The sequence below is a fragment of the Podarcis bocagei genome (assembly GCF_964188305.1).
Source record: "Podarcis bocagei genome assembly, chromosome: 1".
Lineage (NCBI taxonomy): Eukaryota > Metazoa > Chordata > Lepidosauria > Squamata > Lacertidae > Podarcis > Podarcis bocagei.
Window position 1 is genome coordinate 83,542,362 of NC_138125.1, and position 19,424 is coordinate 83,561,785.

The 19,424-nt window shown below is 46.3% G+C and overlaps 3 protein-coding genes across 8 annotated transcripts in view; 2 read left to right on the forward strand and 1 right to left on the reverse strand.

Moving 5' to 3' along the window:
• The window catches only part of CPSF7 (cleavage and polyadenylation specific factor 7), a 22,873-nt gene extending 16,993 nt beyond the window's left edge, over positions 1 to 5,880 (forward strand). For all 3 annotated transcript variants that reach the window (XM_081200815.1, XM_081200817.1, XM_081200816.1), the window contains 5 exons: positions 57 to 459; positions 835 to 953; positions 1,042 to 1,210; positions 1,398 to 1,571; positions 3,909 to 5,880. In XM_081200815.1, the coding sequence (XP_081056941.1) occupies positions 57 to 459; positions 835 to 953; positions 1,042 to 1,210; positions 1,398 to 1,566 (860 nt within the window). In that variant the 3' untranslated portion in view covers positions 1,567 to 1,571; positions 3,909 to 5,880. The remainder of the gene's footprint in view (positions 1 to 56; positions 460 to 834; positions 954 to 1,041; positions 1,211 to 1,397; positions 1,572 to 3,908) is intronic.
• The window catches only part of TMEM216 (transmembrane protein 216), a 22,212-nt gene extending 2,910 nt beyond the window's left edge, over positions 1 to 19,302 (reverse strand). The window contains exons 1-6 of one of the 3 annotated variants that reach the window (XR_014009936.1): positions 18,994 to 19,302; positions 17,821 to 17,922; positions 17,419 to 17,511; positions 16,212 to 16,413; positions 14,909 to 15,086; positions 13,282 to 13,305 (exon numbers count right to left, since the gene is read on the reverse strand). Coding sequence is in view for 1 of the 3 variants with exons in the window: in XM_081201302.1 (XP_081057428.1) it covers positions 15,071 to 15,086; positions 16,212 to 16,413; positions 17,419 to 17,511; positions 17,821 to 17,922; positions 18,994 to 19,006 (426 nt within the window). In the remaining 2 variants the exon portion in view is untranslated. Of the gene's footprint in view, positions 1 to 13,281; positions 13,306 to 14,439; positions 15,087 to 16,211; positions 16,414 to 17,418; positions 17,512 to 17,820; positions 17,923 to 18,993 lie in introns of those variants that run through there. The other 2 variants (XR_014009935.1, XM_081201302.1) reach the window with 2 other exon arrangements.
• LOC308590598 (fascin-like) lies at positions 6,694 to 14,086 on the forward strand. 2 transcript variants are annotated; one of them, XM_081200793.1, is made up of 8 exons: positions 6,694 to 7,119; positions 7,863 to 8,112; positions 8,765 to 8,812; positions 9,655 to 9,936; positions 10,974 to 11,092; positions 11,965 to 12,118; positions 13,074 to 13,247; positions 13,836 to 14,086. In XM_081200793.1, the coding sequence occupies exons 1-8, from the start codon at positions 6,814 to 6,816 to the stop codon at positions 14,033 to 14,035; spliced, it is 1,533 nt and encodes a 510-aa protein (XP_081056919.1). In that variant the 5' UTR covers positions 6,694 to 6,813; the 3' UTR covers positions 14,036 to 14,086. The 2 variants fall into 2 exon arrangements, with proteins under 2 accessions (XP_081056919.1, XP_081056920.1); XM_081200794.1 differs by lacking the exon at positions 8,765 to 8,812 and having other exon boundaries at positions 6,697 to 7,119.
• Positions 19,303 to 19,424: the final 122 nt, after the last annotated feature.

Below are 19,424 nucleotides of genomic sequence, written 5' to 3' on the forward strand. Positions count from 1 at the left end.
GACCTACCCAACTACTACAGTGTTGAGCGCTTTTCCTCTTCTGTGATGTCTGACAGGGGTGCCTCCGAGGGCTCACTCAAGGGATTCCTCCGACTCAGTAGATGGCCGAGCCACTCCGACAGAGAATGCTGTGCCGCCGCCACGCATTGAGAAGCCTCCTGTGTTGCCTTTCTTCAACCGCCCTCCTTCTGCGCTTCCTCTCATGGGGCTGCCACCTCCACCCATACCACCCCCTCCTCTTTCCTCAAGCTTTGGGGTTCCCCCTCCCCCTCCAGGAATCCACTACCAACACCTCATGCCCCCTCCCCCTCGACTTCCTCCACACCTCACTGTGCCACCTCCTGGGGCCGTGCCACCTGCGCTGCACCTCAACCCAGCCTTCTTCCCCCCACCCAATGCAGCAATGGGGCCCCCGCCAGACACCTATCACAAGACCTCTGCAGCATACAACCACAGCAGGTGAGAGCAAGCCCATTCCCGGGAATCTGAGAAGAAAAAAATCAAAACTAAGCAGTGCAAAGAACAGTAGCTAAGCCTCTTGTTTAGCAAGGGCTCAGTTATTTTGTTTTTATGCAAAGAGTGATGGTTCAACTAGACATGAAACCACCTTCTCGTTGGTGGTAGAAAATGCCTCGCATAGCTCTAGGGCACGACAGCTGACAACTTGGTTCTTGAAGGATGCTACTTAATACCTGCTTTGGGGAGGGGGGCAGTACCTGGTCAACCACACATTGCTGTTTTGAAAGGCCTTGAATTGCCATGTCTATGAATAAGGAACTGTGTCATAGTTCTGCTTGAAGCTGTTTATCCTCTGTGTGTGTTTGTGTACTACAGCAGGGAACTGGGCCCATTGCCGCCTCCTGTCAGTGAAGCTGAATTTGAGGATATCATGAACAGGAATCGAGCAATTTCCAGCAGTGCCATTTCCAAAGCTGTGTCTGGTGCCAGTGCAGGTAACCAGAGCTGGCTTTTGCTACCTCTTGCCATTTCTCGCTCCTGGCCTCATTCTTACCATGCCGCCTTTGCTCTGTTATATTGCAGGGGACTACAGCGATGCCATTGAGACCCTGCTCACAGCCATCGCTGTGATTAAACAGTCACGTGTCGCAAATGATGAGCGGTGTAGAGTCCTTATCTCTTCACTCAAGGATTGTCTTCATGGCATTGAAGCCAAGTCTTACAGCATGGGCACCAGCAGCAGCTCTTCCAGGTGAGCTTCAGGCACAGTTATTGCCAAGTCATCCAGCTACTGTCGCTCATGTTGCTGATGGGCGAGTCTCAGTTGTGCTCTGGTCCCCTTCCTGGGCTTTGTACAGCCAGGTAGGAATAAGTGCTTTTGGTAGGGGAAAGGGTCTTGTTACAGCTTGCCAGTAACTAGATACCTCATTGTTTTCCAGAAAACGGCACCGGTCTCGGGATAGATCACCCAGTCGGTCTCGTGAGAGCAGTAGGAGGCACCGAGACATCGTCCATAATGAAGATCGGCATGAGGACTATTTCCAGGAAAGAAGCCGGGAGCATGAGCGACATAGAGACAGGGACAGAGAAAGAGACCGACATCACTGAGAGAAGTGAGAGATGTTTCCAGGTTGCTTTACCTTTCCCATCCCCTCCAGACCCACCCAGTGTATTTTCCTTTCCAAAAAAAGTGCCTTCTCTTCAAGTTGAGTATCATCCCTCTTGTAGATGCTGGCTAGGTAAGGTTGATTTCCCTTATGCTCTGGAAGACTTTCCATGGCATAATCTCACACTTCCCTCCAGTGAGTGGACTGGTCATGCATGGATCTTAAGCTACCAGGGCAAATACATATTGTATTGTGTTCTCCATGCAGTATGTTCTGCTAGGTAAGATTTTTCAAAAATAAGGGAGTTGTCTGCTCCCTGATTGGCTTGCACTTTGAGTGCATGCTTGAGCTGTTTATTTTCTAACTTAGTAGATTTTTAGTATATTCAGCTGGGCTCTGAATAACTGTGTGTCTCAGGCTAACTATGCAATTTTGTTAGGGTACTTTTCCTTATTCCTTGAACTGTGACCAGTGGATTGCCATATTTTTCGCTCCATAAGATGCACTTTTTTCTTCCTAAAAAGTAAGGGAAGATGTCTGTGGTCCCTGGAGCCGAATTGCCCAAGGGCGAAAAGCAGATCATGCTTTTTTTTTTTTTTTTTTTTGAAAGAGGGAAGTGGGTGTTAAAACAAAGCCGCTGATCAGCAACCGATCAGGAGGGAGATGAGGGACGCTAGCAATAAAGGAGGCTGTCTGGGAGGGGGGAGGTAAAGACAGCGAACTTGGAAGGAGAGGAGACAGGAAGACTAAAGCACTGAGGAGAGAAATTAGAAGAAAAGGATAAGCAAAAAACTGCTCCAGCTAAGGAAGACACTAAGGCAAACAAGAGGGAAGGGAGTGTTGAAAGGAAGCAGCTGATTGGCAAGCGATCGGGAGGGAGATAAGGGACGCTAGTGATAAAGGAGGCTGCCTGGGAGGAGGGGGGTAAAAGCCCATGGATCCTCAGGATTTTTGCATTGGGTCACCCGAAATCACATCAGATCACATAGCATGTCCATGGCTACAGCCTGCACCAAATAAAATCCCGCACCCACTGTTGCGTGGGGCCGCAATGGCGCAAAAATGTGGTTACAAAGCACAGGTCCACATGGATCCTCAGGATTTTTGCTTTGGGTCACCCCAAACTCGCCGTCAAATCACACGTCTGTGGCCACAGCATGAACCACAAAAATCATACATCCACTGTTTCATTCAGAATATTTTTTTTCTTGTTTTCCTCTAAAAACTAGGTGCGTCTTATGGAGCAAAACTACGATGTTTCTGTAGGTTAGAATCAGATGCCCTGGTAAATGTGTCAAGAGCCCAGTCTATATATTGCAATAAGTCCTGGTTACTGTGAACTAGTAGCATGCTAATGCAAACTGCTCAGTAGCTGCCAGTTTGCTGCTGCCCTGCCATGAATGACAGCAATAATCTGATCAAGACACAATCCGCAATCCAAAGTTTGTTCTTGACTTACCGACCATTGTTCAAGAGAAACAAGCTGTGATTCCAATGTGCATGTTAATGACAAGCCAATCTCCATGGCTTATTGCTCCCATCCATGCCATGGGAAAGTGTGAGTGCTTGGGCAGTTTTGTTTTTAAGTTTGTGCAGAAAGCTACTTTTGCCCTTCCTGACTGTGTTGATTGTGTCTGAGGCTGTACCTCTGCAAGCATTAAATTCAGATTCGGTCATCATTAGTGTGTTTGATTTATGGAATCCCTGATGAGCCCAGCTATGATTCACAGACGTAACTATCTCTTTGAAGAGTTTTTACCATCTCTGTGTTAATGTTTGCTGGTCTTGTTTGCCTCTTTGTAAAGCAAACCAATAAACCCAACAACAAATCCAGCTGACTTATATTACTTTGAATTCTCAGACCTAGCATAAGGGAGAGAAATTGCAAAAAAAAAAGAGTTCAGATCTTTTATTTCAAGAGGAGCATCACAGACTAGTATTGGTAGAATAACTTCTCTAACTTGAAAATTAGCCAATTTTTTCCAATGGCAATCTGCCTTGGGTGCCCTGGAATAAAAAGTGGGGTGGAAACTACAAAAATAAGTAAAACATAGCCTTGCAATCTCACCACCCTCTTTGCTTTATGAATGTGACTAGCACCTAAGGTGGCGATGAGTCTGACTTGAGAGTAAGTTTTATTCAGTGGGTAAAGTGCTGAGTCTAGTCCAGTTCAACCATGAGCTAAGACAACCCTGTAGCTTTGGTTCCCTATTGCATGTGGAAATAACTGTGACTTCCCCATGGAGTTACAGTCCAGGGTTAATGAACAAAATTCTCAACAAACCTCTTTGAAAGTGCTATAGAACTTACTGGCGTTGCCAATTTTGTTTTGTCTCTTTCTAGGAGCGTGGGAAGCATTCAGTGTTTTTATGGACTCTGATCTCCTCTCCTTAATCAAGACTAAAATATGGAGGCTTCTCCACCCCCTCCTTCCCACTGCCCTCTGCTCTTTCCGGACCCCTTGGAAGGGACTTTGCCTGCAGAACTCCATCTGGCACACCATGGTATTGGGACCTGAGCTCTGCCTGTGTGCTGTCGCTGCTGCTTGATGGAGAAGCACTGAATGACTTGGAGGGTGGGAGGGGTTGGTTGTCTGAGCCACCGTGACCAGGGGGCCACTTCAATCCATGGATTCTTGGACCCAAAGAGAATGGTGCTTTCCACAGAGGTCTCTCGCCTCTTTCCTTTCCGTGGCTTTTTTAGGAGCACTGGGGAAGGAGCCCATCCAGCTCGTCTCCTGCAAGAAAAACTGGTGCTTCAGCACAGTATGAGATGTCTGACCCTATTCTCCCCGGAACTCGTGTCCACGGGCCACATTGCATTGTTTTCTTAGGCATCGAGGCATCCATTCCTCCTTAAATCTGATCCTTTTCCCCAAGCAGCTTCAGTCTCGCCCTCCAGCACCGTTGTACACAGCTTAGAAAACAGTATTTCCCTGCTAGGATGGAAGGCAGGCTGGCTGCTTCTTCGGGTCACCCCTCTTCTCCCTTCCTCCTTTAGTTGCGGGAAAATGTCACCTTTCTACCTGGCTTCTTCTAGAGGGGCCTGCGTTGGTCAACCGGCTCGCAACGTTGAATCTCCCTTAAAAAATAGATCTGGCTACTGCAGGTCCGCTTTCCACTGATTTGCTAACCATTTTTCCTCGCTTTGTTTCATGCAATAGCTGCTCCAGTTGTAACTTCTGATGTAAACCTTTGTTTCTGGGGCCAGCCCCTCCCAGATTGCCGCCTTCCTTGTTGTAGAGGAAGTGCTGTGAACGGAGACCATAGAATGGAAAGGGGCAAAGTCAAGCTGGGGCTACCTGGAAGTTACCGAATGCAGCACACCCTAAGCATTTTTAAAATTCTATGTGATGTACTTGTTGAACATGTTGATTTAAGGTCCAGAGCTTTCCTTGGCCCCTGCCTCCTTTTAAAAGGAATTCCTTTTTGGAGTGGTTCACTCATGAGTTTGCTTCAGATAGCACCATACCTCACTGATCTCTGGCATGCCAGTCTAGGGAGACGATTAGAGACAGTCGGAGGCGTCTCTTCACACCACCATTTTTAGCTGTGTTATGTAATCGTAAGTAGGGTTTCTGGAGCCATTCTAGTCACCAGGCAGCCCTTTGAGACCAGTTGCAGCAAAAACCTGCGTGTTTGGAGCATTATGGGACAAAAGCACCTGCAGAGTTCTTGATTAAGCTCTCATCTTTGAGTTGCAACCCTACGGGTGTTCATTTTCAGCTTTCATTGCTCCATCCTAGCCTGAGCACCCAGTTACTTAAAATCAAGGTAACACATTACACCCTGGAATATGCAGTCTCCAGCAACTGGATCTCGGTAGTGAGGCCAAGCATCTGTTGTGTTCACGAACACTTAATGTGATTGTTCAGCTGCATGGTGAAGCCTCCCTTGTAGAAGGACCCTGTTTTGTCTCACGGAACAATGTTGTGGCCTAAGGCGGAGGGGGTGGTGTCTGGCAAAGGATGTTCTTGTGTGATGTGGCACCTCCTTTTGTACTGTTGATCACAGAGGTGCTCAGCTCTAAATGTGGTTTTTTAAAAAATAAAACGGGGAAAGTTGTGTAAGCAATGGAGTGACAACTTAAACTGTAAAATATATTAAAAATTGATTATTGGAAAAGTTGCTTTTTACATAATGGACATTTTTAGTTTGTTTTGAAATAATGGAAGAAAGAAAAGAAAGAAATGAAACAACAGAAACATAGCCTTGGTTCCTCTCAAACTCACCCCTGTTCTTCGTGATTTGATTTGTTTGTCTTTTTCTGATAGGTTGGAAATTGTGTAATAAACTTGATGATATTGTCAATCTTTTATACTGCATTGTATGGCTTCTTTTCATTTTGTAACTATTTTGAATGCTGGGTGAGCTGTTTTCTAGAATCTCTGCTGAATATGAGCGGGGGGCAGGGGGGAGACCTTGATATGGAAAAGAGGGTGGATAGATAAGACAGGTGCCATATTTTGGCTGGGTAGTAGCCCTTGTTCAGCCATGGTTTTATGTATTGCTAAACTAGTTCCAAACCCACTATGTACACATATTAACATGATTTTTTTAAAGCTTCTATCTCTCAGTCATCTCCATTTAAAGGGGAGTGTCTGGTAGCAAGCCAAGGAAAGATTTGAGACCCTTGAGAATTTCTGCCAGTGTGAAATCAGTACACTGAATGAAGATTCGATGCTCAGCATCATTTTAAGTAGCTCCTTTAAAAAATATTTGCTCTGGAAAACATGAACAGAAATCACAGGTTTCATAAAAAGGCATAAGCATTATGCTGAACAGAGATGGGGAAATGAAGCCATGATGGAAACAGATGAAACTCAAACACTTTGAAAGGGGATTGTGCCTTTCACGTGAAGGAAGGCAAGGATGCAAGGAAATATAATAGCATATAAGGGCTTTCTATGGCAGGAAAAGGTTCAGTTACAAGAATATTGTCCTGATTGCTAGTGGTATTCAGTGAAATGTTTCTGGGGATCATAGGCTTGCACAGATGGCTTGTGTTTCACCTTCCTGAAGGTTTGTCATAAAAGGGCATTTGCCTGTGACTGGCGGATGAGGTGGTAGTACTTTCAGAATGCAGCTTGAGTGGTGAACAGTCTGTGGGAGGGGCTTAATGCTGAGTGGGTGGGTTTACCTGGTTGCTAGGTGATGATTGTGATCTAAGGGACCAGGATTAATCTAAAGTGAGCCCAGATAACTGGTCTGATGAATGGGTACCATTCAAGTCTCTTGTCATTCTCACCATGACATACTCACTAGAATTTGGCCTTGTTAATGCGGCCAACCGGTACCTGACTGCTGAACCTTTCCGTTTCCAGGTGGCAGCCACAGGCAAGCAACTGAAGCCTCGCCAGTTGTGGGTACTGCAGTTTGTGAGCCCACAGGGAGCTGGGGCAGCTGGCCCAGGAGAAGGGGCTGGCCAAAAGCTTCACCTGATCAGTGCACTGAAACGCTACTTGGCGGCTGACGCAAATGGAAAAGTCACCTGTGACCAGGACAAACCAGGGCCTCAGACCTTCTTTCTCTTGCATCAATATCCAGACGGCAAGGTGCTGTCTCTCACCCAGGCACAAGCATCCTATCTCTCAAGTGTAGCTTATGTTCGATATTATCGGGCTGGAATTCTGGACAAAGAGGGTTGGTTGGGTGGGTGAGACGGAGGGCAGAAGGTAGGAAAACAATGCTGAAAGTTGCCTCAATAGGGCCTCAAAACTATTCCACTATTGCCCAAATGTGGGCCTCTTGTTTTGCTTACAAATGTTTTTTACAATTAAGAGGCAGAAATGAGGGCAGGGTTGAGCTCGATTTGCAGACTAGTTTGCTGTGGTGAGAAGCAGGGTCTTTTCTAGATTCTTACGGGTAAGTCCAGGCAGCAGATTCCTGCACTCCAGTGCTGTAAAGTGCATCAGGAAGAGTGCAAAATGTCCCTGGACTCTCTCCCCACTCCCCAATGGTCTCCTTGGGAAGCTCTTTGCCCCGTGGCCAAACAGTATGATAGCCACTATGGGCTGAAGGGGAGAGAATGTGTCTGACTAGCTTATTTGAGTCCCTGTGCTAAGAGTTGCCGGGTGTATCCTTCAAGGTGCCCTAGCCACTTCCCATCCACAACTGGAAACAACTGTTGCACAATGGAATTTGGGTGATCATGGCAACTCCATAAGCCCAAAGGTGTAACGTAATTGGTGTAATGATACCTGAATTTTATTCTGCCATGTTCTTTGCTCATTGAGAGTATTCCTGCTTTTCTTGTCTTGGGCAATGTAGCTGACCAGACATCCTTCCCTCCCTGCAGGTGTCCTTGCAAAATGAACAGTCCAAGCGCTACCTGGGTGGAGCAGAGGAGAACGTCACTTGCTTTGCCCAGGCTGCCACCGAAACTGAAAAATGGACCCTCCACCTGGCTGTCCACCCCAATGTTGCCATGTACAACCCCAACAGGAAGCGTTATGTGCGGTGTGATGATAAAACTGGGGTGCTGCGCTGTGACCGTGACATGCCCTGGGGGGCTGAATCAGTCATCACTATCTACTATGATTTCAGAGGTGGGTGGTGGCATTTTCCTATTTTGTTTTCAATTGATATGTGCATTTTTCTCTCTAATACTGTAACACACACCTCCCCCCCCCCTTTGTTGGGGGAGCGTGTTAAAGAAGCAAAACATTCTGCTGTAGGGTTACACACACACACACACACACACACACACACACACACACACACACTTACAGTAATTCCTGTTGCAGATGAGGACTTATAGCTACCATACTAACAAGAAAGTTACTTCTTCTGAACTAAGGATTGTTTAAAGTTTTCTGTTATCCTCTCCAACTATGGAGCAGACACCTGGGGTAAGTCTGAACACCTGGAAAGACTTGAGAAATTTGAGAGATGGAGAAAGTCTGTACTGGTCACAGGCTTTCTCCTCCCACAGTGAGAAAGTTGCTACTTTATTCTACAGATGTTTGTCTGCTTGTGATTTTACCTGTACATGAGGATTTCTAAGTGCTACAGGTGGGTGGGGTGGCCTGGGAAGGCAGTAAGTGCTTCTAAGTGGAAGGTCTTAATTCAAAAAGTTTGAGTGACACTGCCTTATTTACACATCTCTATCCAAAAGCCACCCAAGCACCTTCTAAGATAGTCCTCTGTTATTGATGTGTGAAAAAGTTCAGTTTGAGTCATTTGCATCTCCTCCAATAGGTCTGGAGTCCAATGGTGAGAGAAGGCAATTTTCCCCATACATACCAGGTGAATTCAAATTCTGTTTACCCAAAAAGTCACTGTGGCTGGCAGGAATTTTGATTTCCTTGACATCATTAATTAGCCTGGGTAATTCTTAGAACTACTAATTGCCCTATGCAAGACTTTCTGGTAAGTTAGACACCAGTGCAAACTTTCCAAATAAGGCAAGAAAGGGAATTGTCTGTGCAGAGAAGTTTCCAAGTGCAAATCCTCTTTCCTGACCGTATTGATGTTGGAGGTTCCCCACTCTCTCACACACACTTTTAAGTGAAATTGCACACTAGGCTAAAGAATCTAATACAACCAGTTTTTAAAACACACATGTAGTGTGGATAAAGATGTGTATTAGTGCAGATGAGAACATGACTTCAATCCCAATCTCAGCCTGCATGTGCCCATGGCACATCTCACTATACCTGGGTAGGGCGTCATGGCCTCTAGCTTTATCAAGCAAACATGTAAACCCCCAAAGTAACTATGCAAGAAAAATAGGGTGTAATCTACGAGGAAACAAATGCAGTATCAGCACCACCAATGCTGTACAAAGCTGAGGCCCAATGAACCTCAACTTGCCTATCAGAACAAAGCACAGGGGGCTGTTGTACAAATGATATATGAGGTTCTGGGTAAGGGAAATACAATGGGAAATGTTAAGGGTGAACAGGACTAGCGTGCTCTAAAGGGTTGGTGTTTAGAACTGCAGGCAGGGTGGGCCTGTGTGGCAATTCTGCAGTGAAACAAGCATCAGCCCTGATGCTGCTTTGTAAGACAATTGATTTGGAGATTGTTTTCCAGGACTGAACATCAAGCTGCTGTCAACCTCTCATCTCTTTCGCCTTTGTCTCCAGCAAAGAAGTATGGATTGAGGAATGGGGCTGGCAAACTGTTGGCTTCCAACGGCTCACTGGTACCAGATGTTACCCCACAAACTTTGTACTCCCTGGAGGTGCATGGCGGCTTGGTCGCTCTGCGGGATGAGGAGGGAAAGTACTTGACTGGGCGAGAGGGTAGCATGAGAACCGTAAAGATGGACAAACCTGGACGGGAGGAACTCTTCAGCATGGAATCCAGCCCTGCCCAGGTCTCTATGCGCTCTTCTTCTACTAACAAGTTCATTTGCTGCAGGCCAGGTAAGTCAGGAGAAAACAGCACTATCTATATTGCATTGCACTTTGTGAAGCCTCTGCAGCTGATTGGCTTTTCCTGTCTGATGAGATGGAATGTTTGTGACCATTCCACCTGCTCAGAAAATGAGGCACAGTGGTGGTCCACATTCTGCAAGCAATGGGGCAGTTGTCAGTTTGGTTGGGTAAAACTGAGATAAGACTGACTCGGGAGGCAGGGTGAAGGCTGGGAGGAGTTCTTAGAAGGCAGGTAAGCTTAGATGCTGGGACCTCAGAGGCAAGATGGCTGAAGAGGGTGCAGAAGTAAGAAGCAGAAAAAGGGCACATACAATTGAAGTAGCAAGGATCCAGTAAGATTACGGTCCCTGAAAAAAACCACAGCATTTCTTATTAAAAGTGGTGTGACAGAAGTGCTAGGGAGGCTAACCAGAATACAAGATGGCCAATCGAAATGGGGCTAAGTAAGCTGTGAGCTGAAAAAGCAAAAACCTGAGTAAATGAATAGTGTAGCTATAGAACTGGGGAAAGAAGTCTGGAAGAAAACCATACAAAGTGCTTTGACTAGAGTAACCCAGGATGGAATTCAATGTCACTTTAAGGCAATTGTTCTGCTTCCCAGATAAACTGATTTCACCTTTCCTACATACATTGTTCGGGGTTGTCTTGAACCTGCAGAGCAGATTTGGGGGGCCATGGGAGAAGCCATGTAGCCAAAGATCTTCCATAGGACTCCCCTGGTGAGACAGGTTACTTGAATCCACACTCTGCACTCCTTTGGAAGAAATGAAGTACAGCAAGCCAGCAACTTACGGCACATTTAACTTGTGCACAATTAATCCAGATCTGAAAGAGGATTTGAATTTAAACCAGCCTGCCTCCAAAGATGAAGATAGGAAGGTTCAAATGTTGACACACAATGCCCCCATTCTCTGCACAATGTTTTCCTCTTTCGATCCATGAAGCACTGATTTCAGCCTGCAAGGAGTGGGCAATGGCATATGTAGGAATGCTGACCTAGGGTGTTTCTTCCCTGCCCCCTGCAGGTGCTGATCTCTACGCCAATGCTATGGCTGTCGGCAACACCGAGATCTTCCAGGTGCTGTTTGATGACACCACAAAGAAGGTCTGCTTCCGTAGCCACAGTGGTGCATATATGTCCTTGGTGAGTGTGCCTGCCACGCATTACGAGGAACAGCAGCGATCAGGCAGGACCTAACTATGTTTCCTAACTACGGAGAAGGACGGCAGCTCGTAGGTGGTAGGGCACCTGCTTTGCATGCAGAAAGCCCCAAGCTTTTTTCAGCCACAGCCACTCATTCCAGTCTTGTTCCCAACCTCCTTCTGACTATATTCTACAATGGGCAATACTGAGACTAAGGAGGGAGGAAGCTGACAGGCAGCCCCACCCCACGACTGGTTGTAAGTGAGAATGGGGGGACTGATCAAGGGCAGAGTGAGGATGGTGGGGCAGGGCCCCTTTTGCCCAAGTGGATCAGCTTCCACTGGATACATCTGTGCCCAGATTGTGGTGCAGATTGTTCATGGTGTGCACATACACTATCTGCTATGAACCCTAGTCAGAAATTTTGCAGATTTTTGTTGTGCTTCAAAACCTATACTGCACATCTAACATACCATTTAGAAATCTTACAGTTTGGCTTCAGTCTGGGCTATGGTTCACATAGTGCAACTTGAAGTGTGAAGTCAACAATAAAGTGGCTTTGAATAAAGCCAAGGTCCACCACCATCCCTAGCTTGCTGATGCTAGAAACCTTCCCCTTTTGGAGGTAACTACTGCTGGACTAACCTCCCTGGTATTGAGAAGCTCATGCATTGCTGTACTCTTGGGTTGCGTCACCTACCACAATGGAATTCTCAGTCTTGATGCAGCACCAAATACCTTCCACTGAAAATATATCAACATGGATCTCAGAACGTAGCTGATAAAGGGACTGATACAGAAGGTTTCTATCAGTCAAAGTAACCCAAAAACACAAAAAGCACTTTCCAACAAATGCATCCTGTCTTTTGCAGGGTCCTAATGACTGTATTAACAGCAACACCAAACAGGACAGGAATGTCTGGTTCGACATCCAGTACCAAGACCAAAAGGTGTGTCTCCGCATAGCAGACAAGCAAGTGTCCATGCGGCCCAATGGACAGCTCCTGGCAATTCCCAAAGCTGCAGGTACAAGTTGGTAGAGAGCTTCTCTTACAAGCACCAGGGCATCAGTGTGGACAGGTGAACACAGCTAGGGTGGGAAGAGAGACTGCACACTGCCAGCTGCAAATTAGCTTTAGGTAGTTCTAGGGGAAAGGAATGGAAGCGACAGCCTTGCACTAACTCCCTAGATAGCTCTCTAGAGGAATAATGTGGGGAAAGTCTTTGCACAGAAACCAAGCTGTCCCTGGATATAAAATTGGAACATGGGGAGCCAACCTTAAGCCCATCCTGTGAAATGGCTTTTTCAACACCTCAAGGGCTTCTTGTTGGAAACCAGCAACCAAAACTTTCATAATCTTGCTCTTGCAAGATGGAATGAGTTCTGTTAACACTCCCTTCCTTACGCTTTGGAGTAGCTAACATCACTACAAATACAGCCTAGATGAAAGAGGAAAAAACACCCTAAGACTCACTAAAACACTGCCCCTCTGTGCATATAATCCTGGCCCCCAGAACTGCATACCAAGTAGGTTGACATTGCTTCTGTAATATGATCTGGGAAGCAGTCAGAGAATGAGTTCCAGTTTGGGGGGAACCACCACCAGAAACAGCTGTGCAGTTGTTGTCCATAGTGGTTACTTGAATGAACTTTGGGGCAAATGCTACTGACAGTAGAAATCAGGATAAAACCCAAGGGAAGAACAGTATTTGAAGTCCAAGCCATTAAAAGCTTTCTGTGCCATAAGCAGCACCTTGAATCAAGTAAGAAAGACTAGAGGGAGATATTGTGAATTCTAGGCCCCTGTTACAACACTCAGCCTGGCTTCTCAGTGTGGGGTGATTTCTCCTGATCTTTAGCACTGAAGTTGACTTTCCCTGGGGAGCTGATTCCCTCTTGAGAGCAAAAGGAAGGGTGGCAAAATAGTTCTCTTTGAAAGCCAGGTGCGGCCAATGCTAAAGGTTTCCCTTGTACCTTCAGGGAAGAGTGAAGATTTCCTGCTGGTGCTGGTGAACCGGCCACTGCTTGTCCTGCACAGTGATGCCGGCTACGTGGGTCTGTGTTCTGACATGAGGAAGTTGGAAGGGAACTGCGTCAGCTATGTTGCCAGCAGCCTGTCGCTCACCGAGGAAGGCTACTACAACTTCCAAGTTGGTTAGTATGTTTCCAGGTGGGACTAAGTATATTCCAAGGGGTTGGGGTCTCCTAGTATCTGTGTTGCGAGAGAAACATGACCTACTCATAAATGGGAGCTGCCATCAAAGGATTTTTATAAAAACAAGCCTAGGTTATACGTAGCCATAGGAGGGGGCCAAAACTTGCTTTCCCAAACCAAAACAATGCAAGAGAGCGCATCATCACTATTTCCCCCCCTTTGCCCTTTGTTTTGCTCCATGACCCCTGGACAATAGTTTCCTAGGCCCAATTAAGGATAAACTACTGTTCAGGTTGGATGGCCATCTGTCATGGTTGATTTAGCTGTGATTCCTGTGTTGCAGGGCGTTGGACTAGATGACCCTTGGGTCCCTTCCGACTCTATTATTCTAGGTGTCGGTCATGTTTTCACTTTATACATGGTTTCTTTCTAAACCATACCTAGTATTGCCATGACAAGCACATCCTAATTACCTGTGATTCTTTTACCTCGTAAAAGTCGGAGAGATCCAAGAGCTGGTCTTGCCACACCTCTACCTTCCCTGACCCTCACCCTTCCTTCCACTAATTCTGCCACTTGACCTGCAGGCAGCAAGTACTGGGCTCTGGATAACGATGGACAAATCTTGGTAAACAGTGACCGTCCCAGCAATTTCACCATCCAGTTTGCATCCTCCAGCTGCCTGATCATCAAAGCACCCAACAACAAGTTTTTTGTGGCTGAGCAAGGAGGCCGACTATGGGCAGGGGCTTCAGACGCATCTGGAGCAACACTGTTCCATTTCTGAGAGCATCTGACCTTGCTCTTCCCACCAATAAACTTTTTCTGTGTGGGCTTACTTCATGCTTATCTCAACTGATGCCCAATTGGCCCATGTGTTAGACTTCTTGGAAATGACCTTTCCTCCGTAGATCCTCCCTCACACAGGACATACTTGAACTCTAAATGAAAGCTCTGCTACCTACAGCAGACCCAAGCCAGGACCCTTTCATATGAATTTCCTTATGCAAAAACTTTCTGTGCCCATGAGGTCCCTTCTGAAGCACCTTCCTGCAGTTAGGATGATTTGCAAAGCCTCAGTTATCTTAAAGATGTGTACTTTTCTTCAGCCCAAGAGGGGTCCCCCATGCTTCTAGGAGCACAGCTGTTCTCCCATGTACCAATGTTTGTCTGAAGCTCCACATAGCTACAGTAGTTTAAAAATAAATATTTATTCCAAGGGTGCAGTAGAAAACCAAGTATCACAAATTATCAATACACACCAATAACAACACTGATTTGGGGGGAAGGGGCACAAGGGCTGCTGCCCTTATCCCTACCCACATTCAGGAAGAGGGCACAGGAGGTAACACAACAATTAGGGAGGATGAGCAAGACTGCCCTCCTGAGTCACTGCACACATGCTAGAGTCTTGCGTTGTTAGAATGTACCACGCTGGGGAATTCAAAGGACACACCAGCTGCAGGCAAAGTCTGATTATTAGGTGGCATTCACTGGCCCATAGTCTTTTGACTTGCAAGAGTCAATTACCAAAGGTACAAAGTTGGAATGGATCAACTGGCGCCCTCCAGGAGGATTGCAAGCTTAGTTAGGGTGTGTGGGTCCGTCATCTCATGAAAACTGTTTCCAGACACTGGAGACCCTGCTAATGGTGCTCCACCTGAATGAGCTTGAAATGAGAAGTTGAGCCGCCTTCTTTCAGCTTATTGGGGGAATTGGACACACACCTCATCTTGTTCCAGCCACAGAAATGGAGGGTTCATGCAGCCTCTCTCCAATCTGAAGAGCACACAGTTCCATACATTGCAGCCCACAAAGGTTCTCAGTAAGAGTCCAAACTGCAGAAAATATAGAGCGAAACATGAGGATCTTAGCAACAGCAACAGCAAATACCTCTGCCTTCTTACCCAAAGTACAGTGGAACAGACTGAACACCTATTCCAAGGATGGGGAACCTGCAGGCCTCCAGATGTTGGAATCCAACTCCCAACATAGCCAATAATCAGTGATGATGGAAGTTGTCTAGCAACATCTGGGGAGCCCATGGGTACTTTATCCCTTTGTATTCCATTGATTCCCCTGTTTGAAGAAATAAGCCAACCAACATAAATATATGATAAGCCACCTGTGCAATTTAGCATTACAACATTGAGCCTGAATCAATCAGAAAAAGAACGTCAAACTTGCATGTTCTCCCACAACAGCCAAGGAGGACTTCAGCAGGATTTTGTGTTCTCTATTTAATTAAATTTTTAAAGAATCCTAGCTTAGCATTATGTCTGAATCAGGAATCCTGGTTTAAAACTCTGGTAAGTGCCATAATAAATCAACTTCACACTATGGGTTACAAAGTTGGCTTCTTAAACTGATCAGAGTTACAGTATACCAATTTCCAGAGAGTATAACAGTCAGGCTTGCATTCAACACAGCGCTAAGAAGAAAGATTTCTCCTTGTGCAATTGAGCATATTCCCCACCTGCATGCCCCTTAAATCTGCTCTGGGAATGGCATGGAGCACAGAAGTCCCACTGTACTAATACTAATCCTTGCACTAGTGTGGATATTTGGTTGAATATTGTCCAGTTTTGGGGGGACATTAAAGGCTAAGCTAACACATTTATTACAGCTTAAGCTAGTCCATGAAAACTTATGCCATAACTAATTTGATACTTTTTAATGTGCCACAGGACTTTTGTTGTTTTAAACCAGGATCCTTGGTTCCAACATGACGCTAAACAGGGATTATTTAAAAATGAAAGTAAATCCTTCCACGTCCTCCCAGCCATAAAGGAAGAGGATATGGGGACTCACACACGAGCCTGAAACTTCACTTAGACCTTTCCATATAGCACTAAACCCAACATTACATGTAAATACAGTCAGTGTCTTAAAAAACAAAATCTAATCAATGCACATAAAAAAATATTTCCCTAAAATACCATAATGGTAGGCAAGTAAAGTACCTGGAGAAGGCAGCCAGAGTGAGAACACCCAGTAACAGCTCCACAGCATAGAAGAGGAGGAGGATAGCATTAAGGATGGCCTCCAGCCGCAGAGCATAAGTCTGCAGCAGCAGATAATAGGCTGCCATCACTGCTGCTGGAAAGGTTAAAGCCAGACTGATAGCAAGTGGCACTTTCCGTTGACAGAGGTTCCCTTTTGAGCCTGCCATACACAGAAAATATTAAAAAGAAAATGCATAGACCTGTTCAGCATAAAAGCCACAGTATTTGGAATCTGAGGGCACAAAATGAATAGCTCTACTTTTCAGGGATCAGTTCTCATTTAACTAAATAAGTCAAAAAATAACTAAATAACTCATTTAACTAAATAAGTCAAAAAATTGTCCAGTAGCACCTTCGAGACCAACTAAGTTTGTTCTGGGTATAAGCTTTCGTGTGCATGCACACTTCTTCAGATACACTGAAACAGAAGTCACCAGAACCTTATATATAATGGGAGGTGGGGTGGGGTATTTCTCAGAAGGGTAGTAGAAGATGGGTGATTGACTCAATGGGTATGGTAAATCTGTTGACGACTGAACAATTTTGTAATTTAAAAAAAAATTTTTTTTTAATTTTTTAAAAAATAACGTTTTTTTAAAAAAAAAACTTTTATTTTATTTCGACTGCATCAGACCAACACAGCTATCTACCTGAATCATGAATCATTTAACAGAGAATAAGGAATGGGATTTTGCATTTAACATTTGTACTGTAGTTCATAAGCTAGTCTCAGGTCAGGAAGGACAGTCAGACTAGATAAATGGGATCTCATATTTCCACCCACATAATGATGTCTTGCCTCCTACCTACTCCCGAATTAGGGAATGTACCACAGAGCCCCTTTTTCAGCCTCATTTCATTGGAGGCACCTATTCCAGTTCAGCAGAATAATTAGGAAGGCCTGGAATGATGGAGTGAAGGCACTGTCAGCAATTTACACTCTGCTCAACTACTCTACTCTCAAACACCTTTGCTGTTGGAGAAGCGGAATTTATCGATGAGTGAACCACATTAACAACAGCAACAACAATAAATTTTATTCATATCCTGCCCATCTGGCTGGGTTTCCCTAGGAGTCATCTTTTCAGGTCAAGTGCCATCAAAGATGCTCACAAAATGGCAGGTGAGTGCACTACTCGTGGGAACATTTTTATTGAATACTCACCAAAAAATATCCGGGTCACTTCAATCCCAAGATAGAGAAAAAGCATAATCAGGTCCAAAGCCAAATTGGCAGAGGGGTAGGGCAACAGGAGTCCTAAGCGGGTACACAAATGGACATGTGCATTAAGAGAACAGCAAAGCCAGATGCCTCTTCCCATTTAATGAATTCCTTAATAAAAGAAGAGTGTCTGATGTTGGTTAACATCTAATGTAGCAGCTAGAATGACAACAAACACTGGGACATGGATGGTTCTGAAAAAGGCTGTGAACTCTTAAGCAGCTAGGTGAAAAATAATTACACTATCCACTTTGTTCTTTCACTTTCTTCAGGTGAGAGCCACAAGGTAAATGCGTAAAAAAAGCCTGCAGGCAACCCAAACATATCATCCCTTCAAAGACTCACCTTTATAGACAAATATGAAAATCTCCAGCAGAAAATATGTTGCGTAATACCAGCCATTCAGGAACAGGAGAATTTCCAGAGGGGTAGAGGATAGTTGACGATCTAGGAGGTGAAACCAGAATATGATTATCTATGGGGTACACATTTTGTGTTCCACTCTCACCTCTTAAAGAGGAGCAGTACAAACTTTCTTGAGAGACTATATTAGAGTTTATGTACACTTCCTCTTGTCCCCCTGCTTTCCAGCTGAATCAGAGCCAATGGCAATTCTGGTTTTCCCAGGACTGCCATTTGTTCCAATCTATCCCAAGGTGGGTTTTCCCTCAGAAAGGAGCAGGGCAAAGGGTGTGAGTCAAGCAGAAACTGCTGCTAAGAAGCCAAGCACCAATGAGACAGTCTCAGTTCTGTTCTAAACTCAGTCAACAGAGACAGGTGTGAGGTGAAGATTGTCAAAATGGAAGCCCTGAGATGACAACAGCCATTAGGGGACGCCAATATTTGTACAGGGCTGGACAAGGGCACAGAACACAAGCCTTGTGTGCAGCTAATCTTCATTTTGCCTTTCTTGCATTTGGGGGTGCACTGGACGTCGTGAGCTCAAAACTGGGATGCTGCGGCCTCACCAGCTTAGCGTGGAACCTCAGCAAATGGTCTAACATACCTCAGGCAAAGGGAAACCAACCAGCAGCAGAGAATAAAAACCCCAGCCCACCGATCTGAACCCCTTGGAAGGGTCCAAAACCCCGTATTTGGGCAGCTTTACGCTAGGAGAGGGTTGCGAAGCGGCAGCCTCCCGCAGGACGTGGCCCCGAGTCTACCACCCTCCTTTGGCAGGATGGTTTTTCTGGGGGAGCTCAGCGATAGGCTGAGCCAAGAGGCCCCTCATCAGGCTCTGGGGACCCGGGGGCCACTCTGCCTCCTTCCCCTTCGCTCCGGCTATTCCTCCCGCCTGGGGAGCGCTTGGCGGGATGCCGTCGGATCCCCGCCGTCGCTGCCGGGCTGCAGCCGGAGCCCAGTTCCCGTCCCTGCTCCAGGGCTCGGGGTGTCCTGGGCGGCGGGCCGGGCGAGCGGGGTGGGAATCAAGAAGAGCCGAGCCTTCCACGGGGATCAGTCGCGGTGACGTGACCTCGCAGCCCCCAGGGCCCCTAGAACGCTGCCGGGACCCCGACTTACTGCGAGGCGCCATCTTCCATCGCCATGGAAACCGCTACGCAGGAAACCCACTTCCGGCGAAGCTGACTGCACGGAAGCGGGAGAGGGCGGAGTGGCGCGCAGCGTTCGCGGAGGCAGAAAGGTCTGGGTTGGCGAGGCGCGCGCTCGCTCCCTAGCTCGCAACCAGCACGTTAGACCGAATGGACGCAGAGCGGAGCCGCTCTATCCCTGGCCTCTTTGTGCCGGAAGACCCGTTAGAAAGGCAAAAAGCTCCATGCGATACCGGATATCGAACCGCGTCTCTTTGGGGCGGAGGCTCAGATTCCGAGCGGGGACGGCGTCGCCTCGTCTCCATGAATGCTACCCGCGCGAGTTGTGGAGGCAGGAAATAAACGCAGGGGCTCCGTTCTCTCACCTTCTGCCAAACAGCGACACCTATTTCTTTGCTTGTT

Excerpts from the sequence above, each read along its gene's own strand:
- LOC308590598 (XM_081200793.1), top strand. The coding sequence starts at position 6,814 with ATGACATACTCACTAGAATTTGGCCTTGTTAATGCGGCCAACCGGTAC. Across the intron at positions 9,937-10,973 it reads GTTCATTTGCTGCAGGCCAG|GTGCTGATCTCTACGCCAAT; the intron begins GTAAGTCAGGAG and ends TGCCCCCTGCAG. Across the intron at positions 12,119-13,073 it reads GGCAATTCCCAAAGCTGCAG|GGAAGAGTGAAGATTTCCTG; the intron begins GTACAAGTTGGT and ends TTGTACCTTCAG.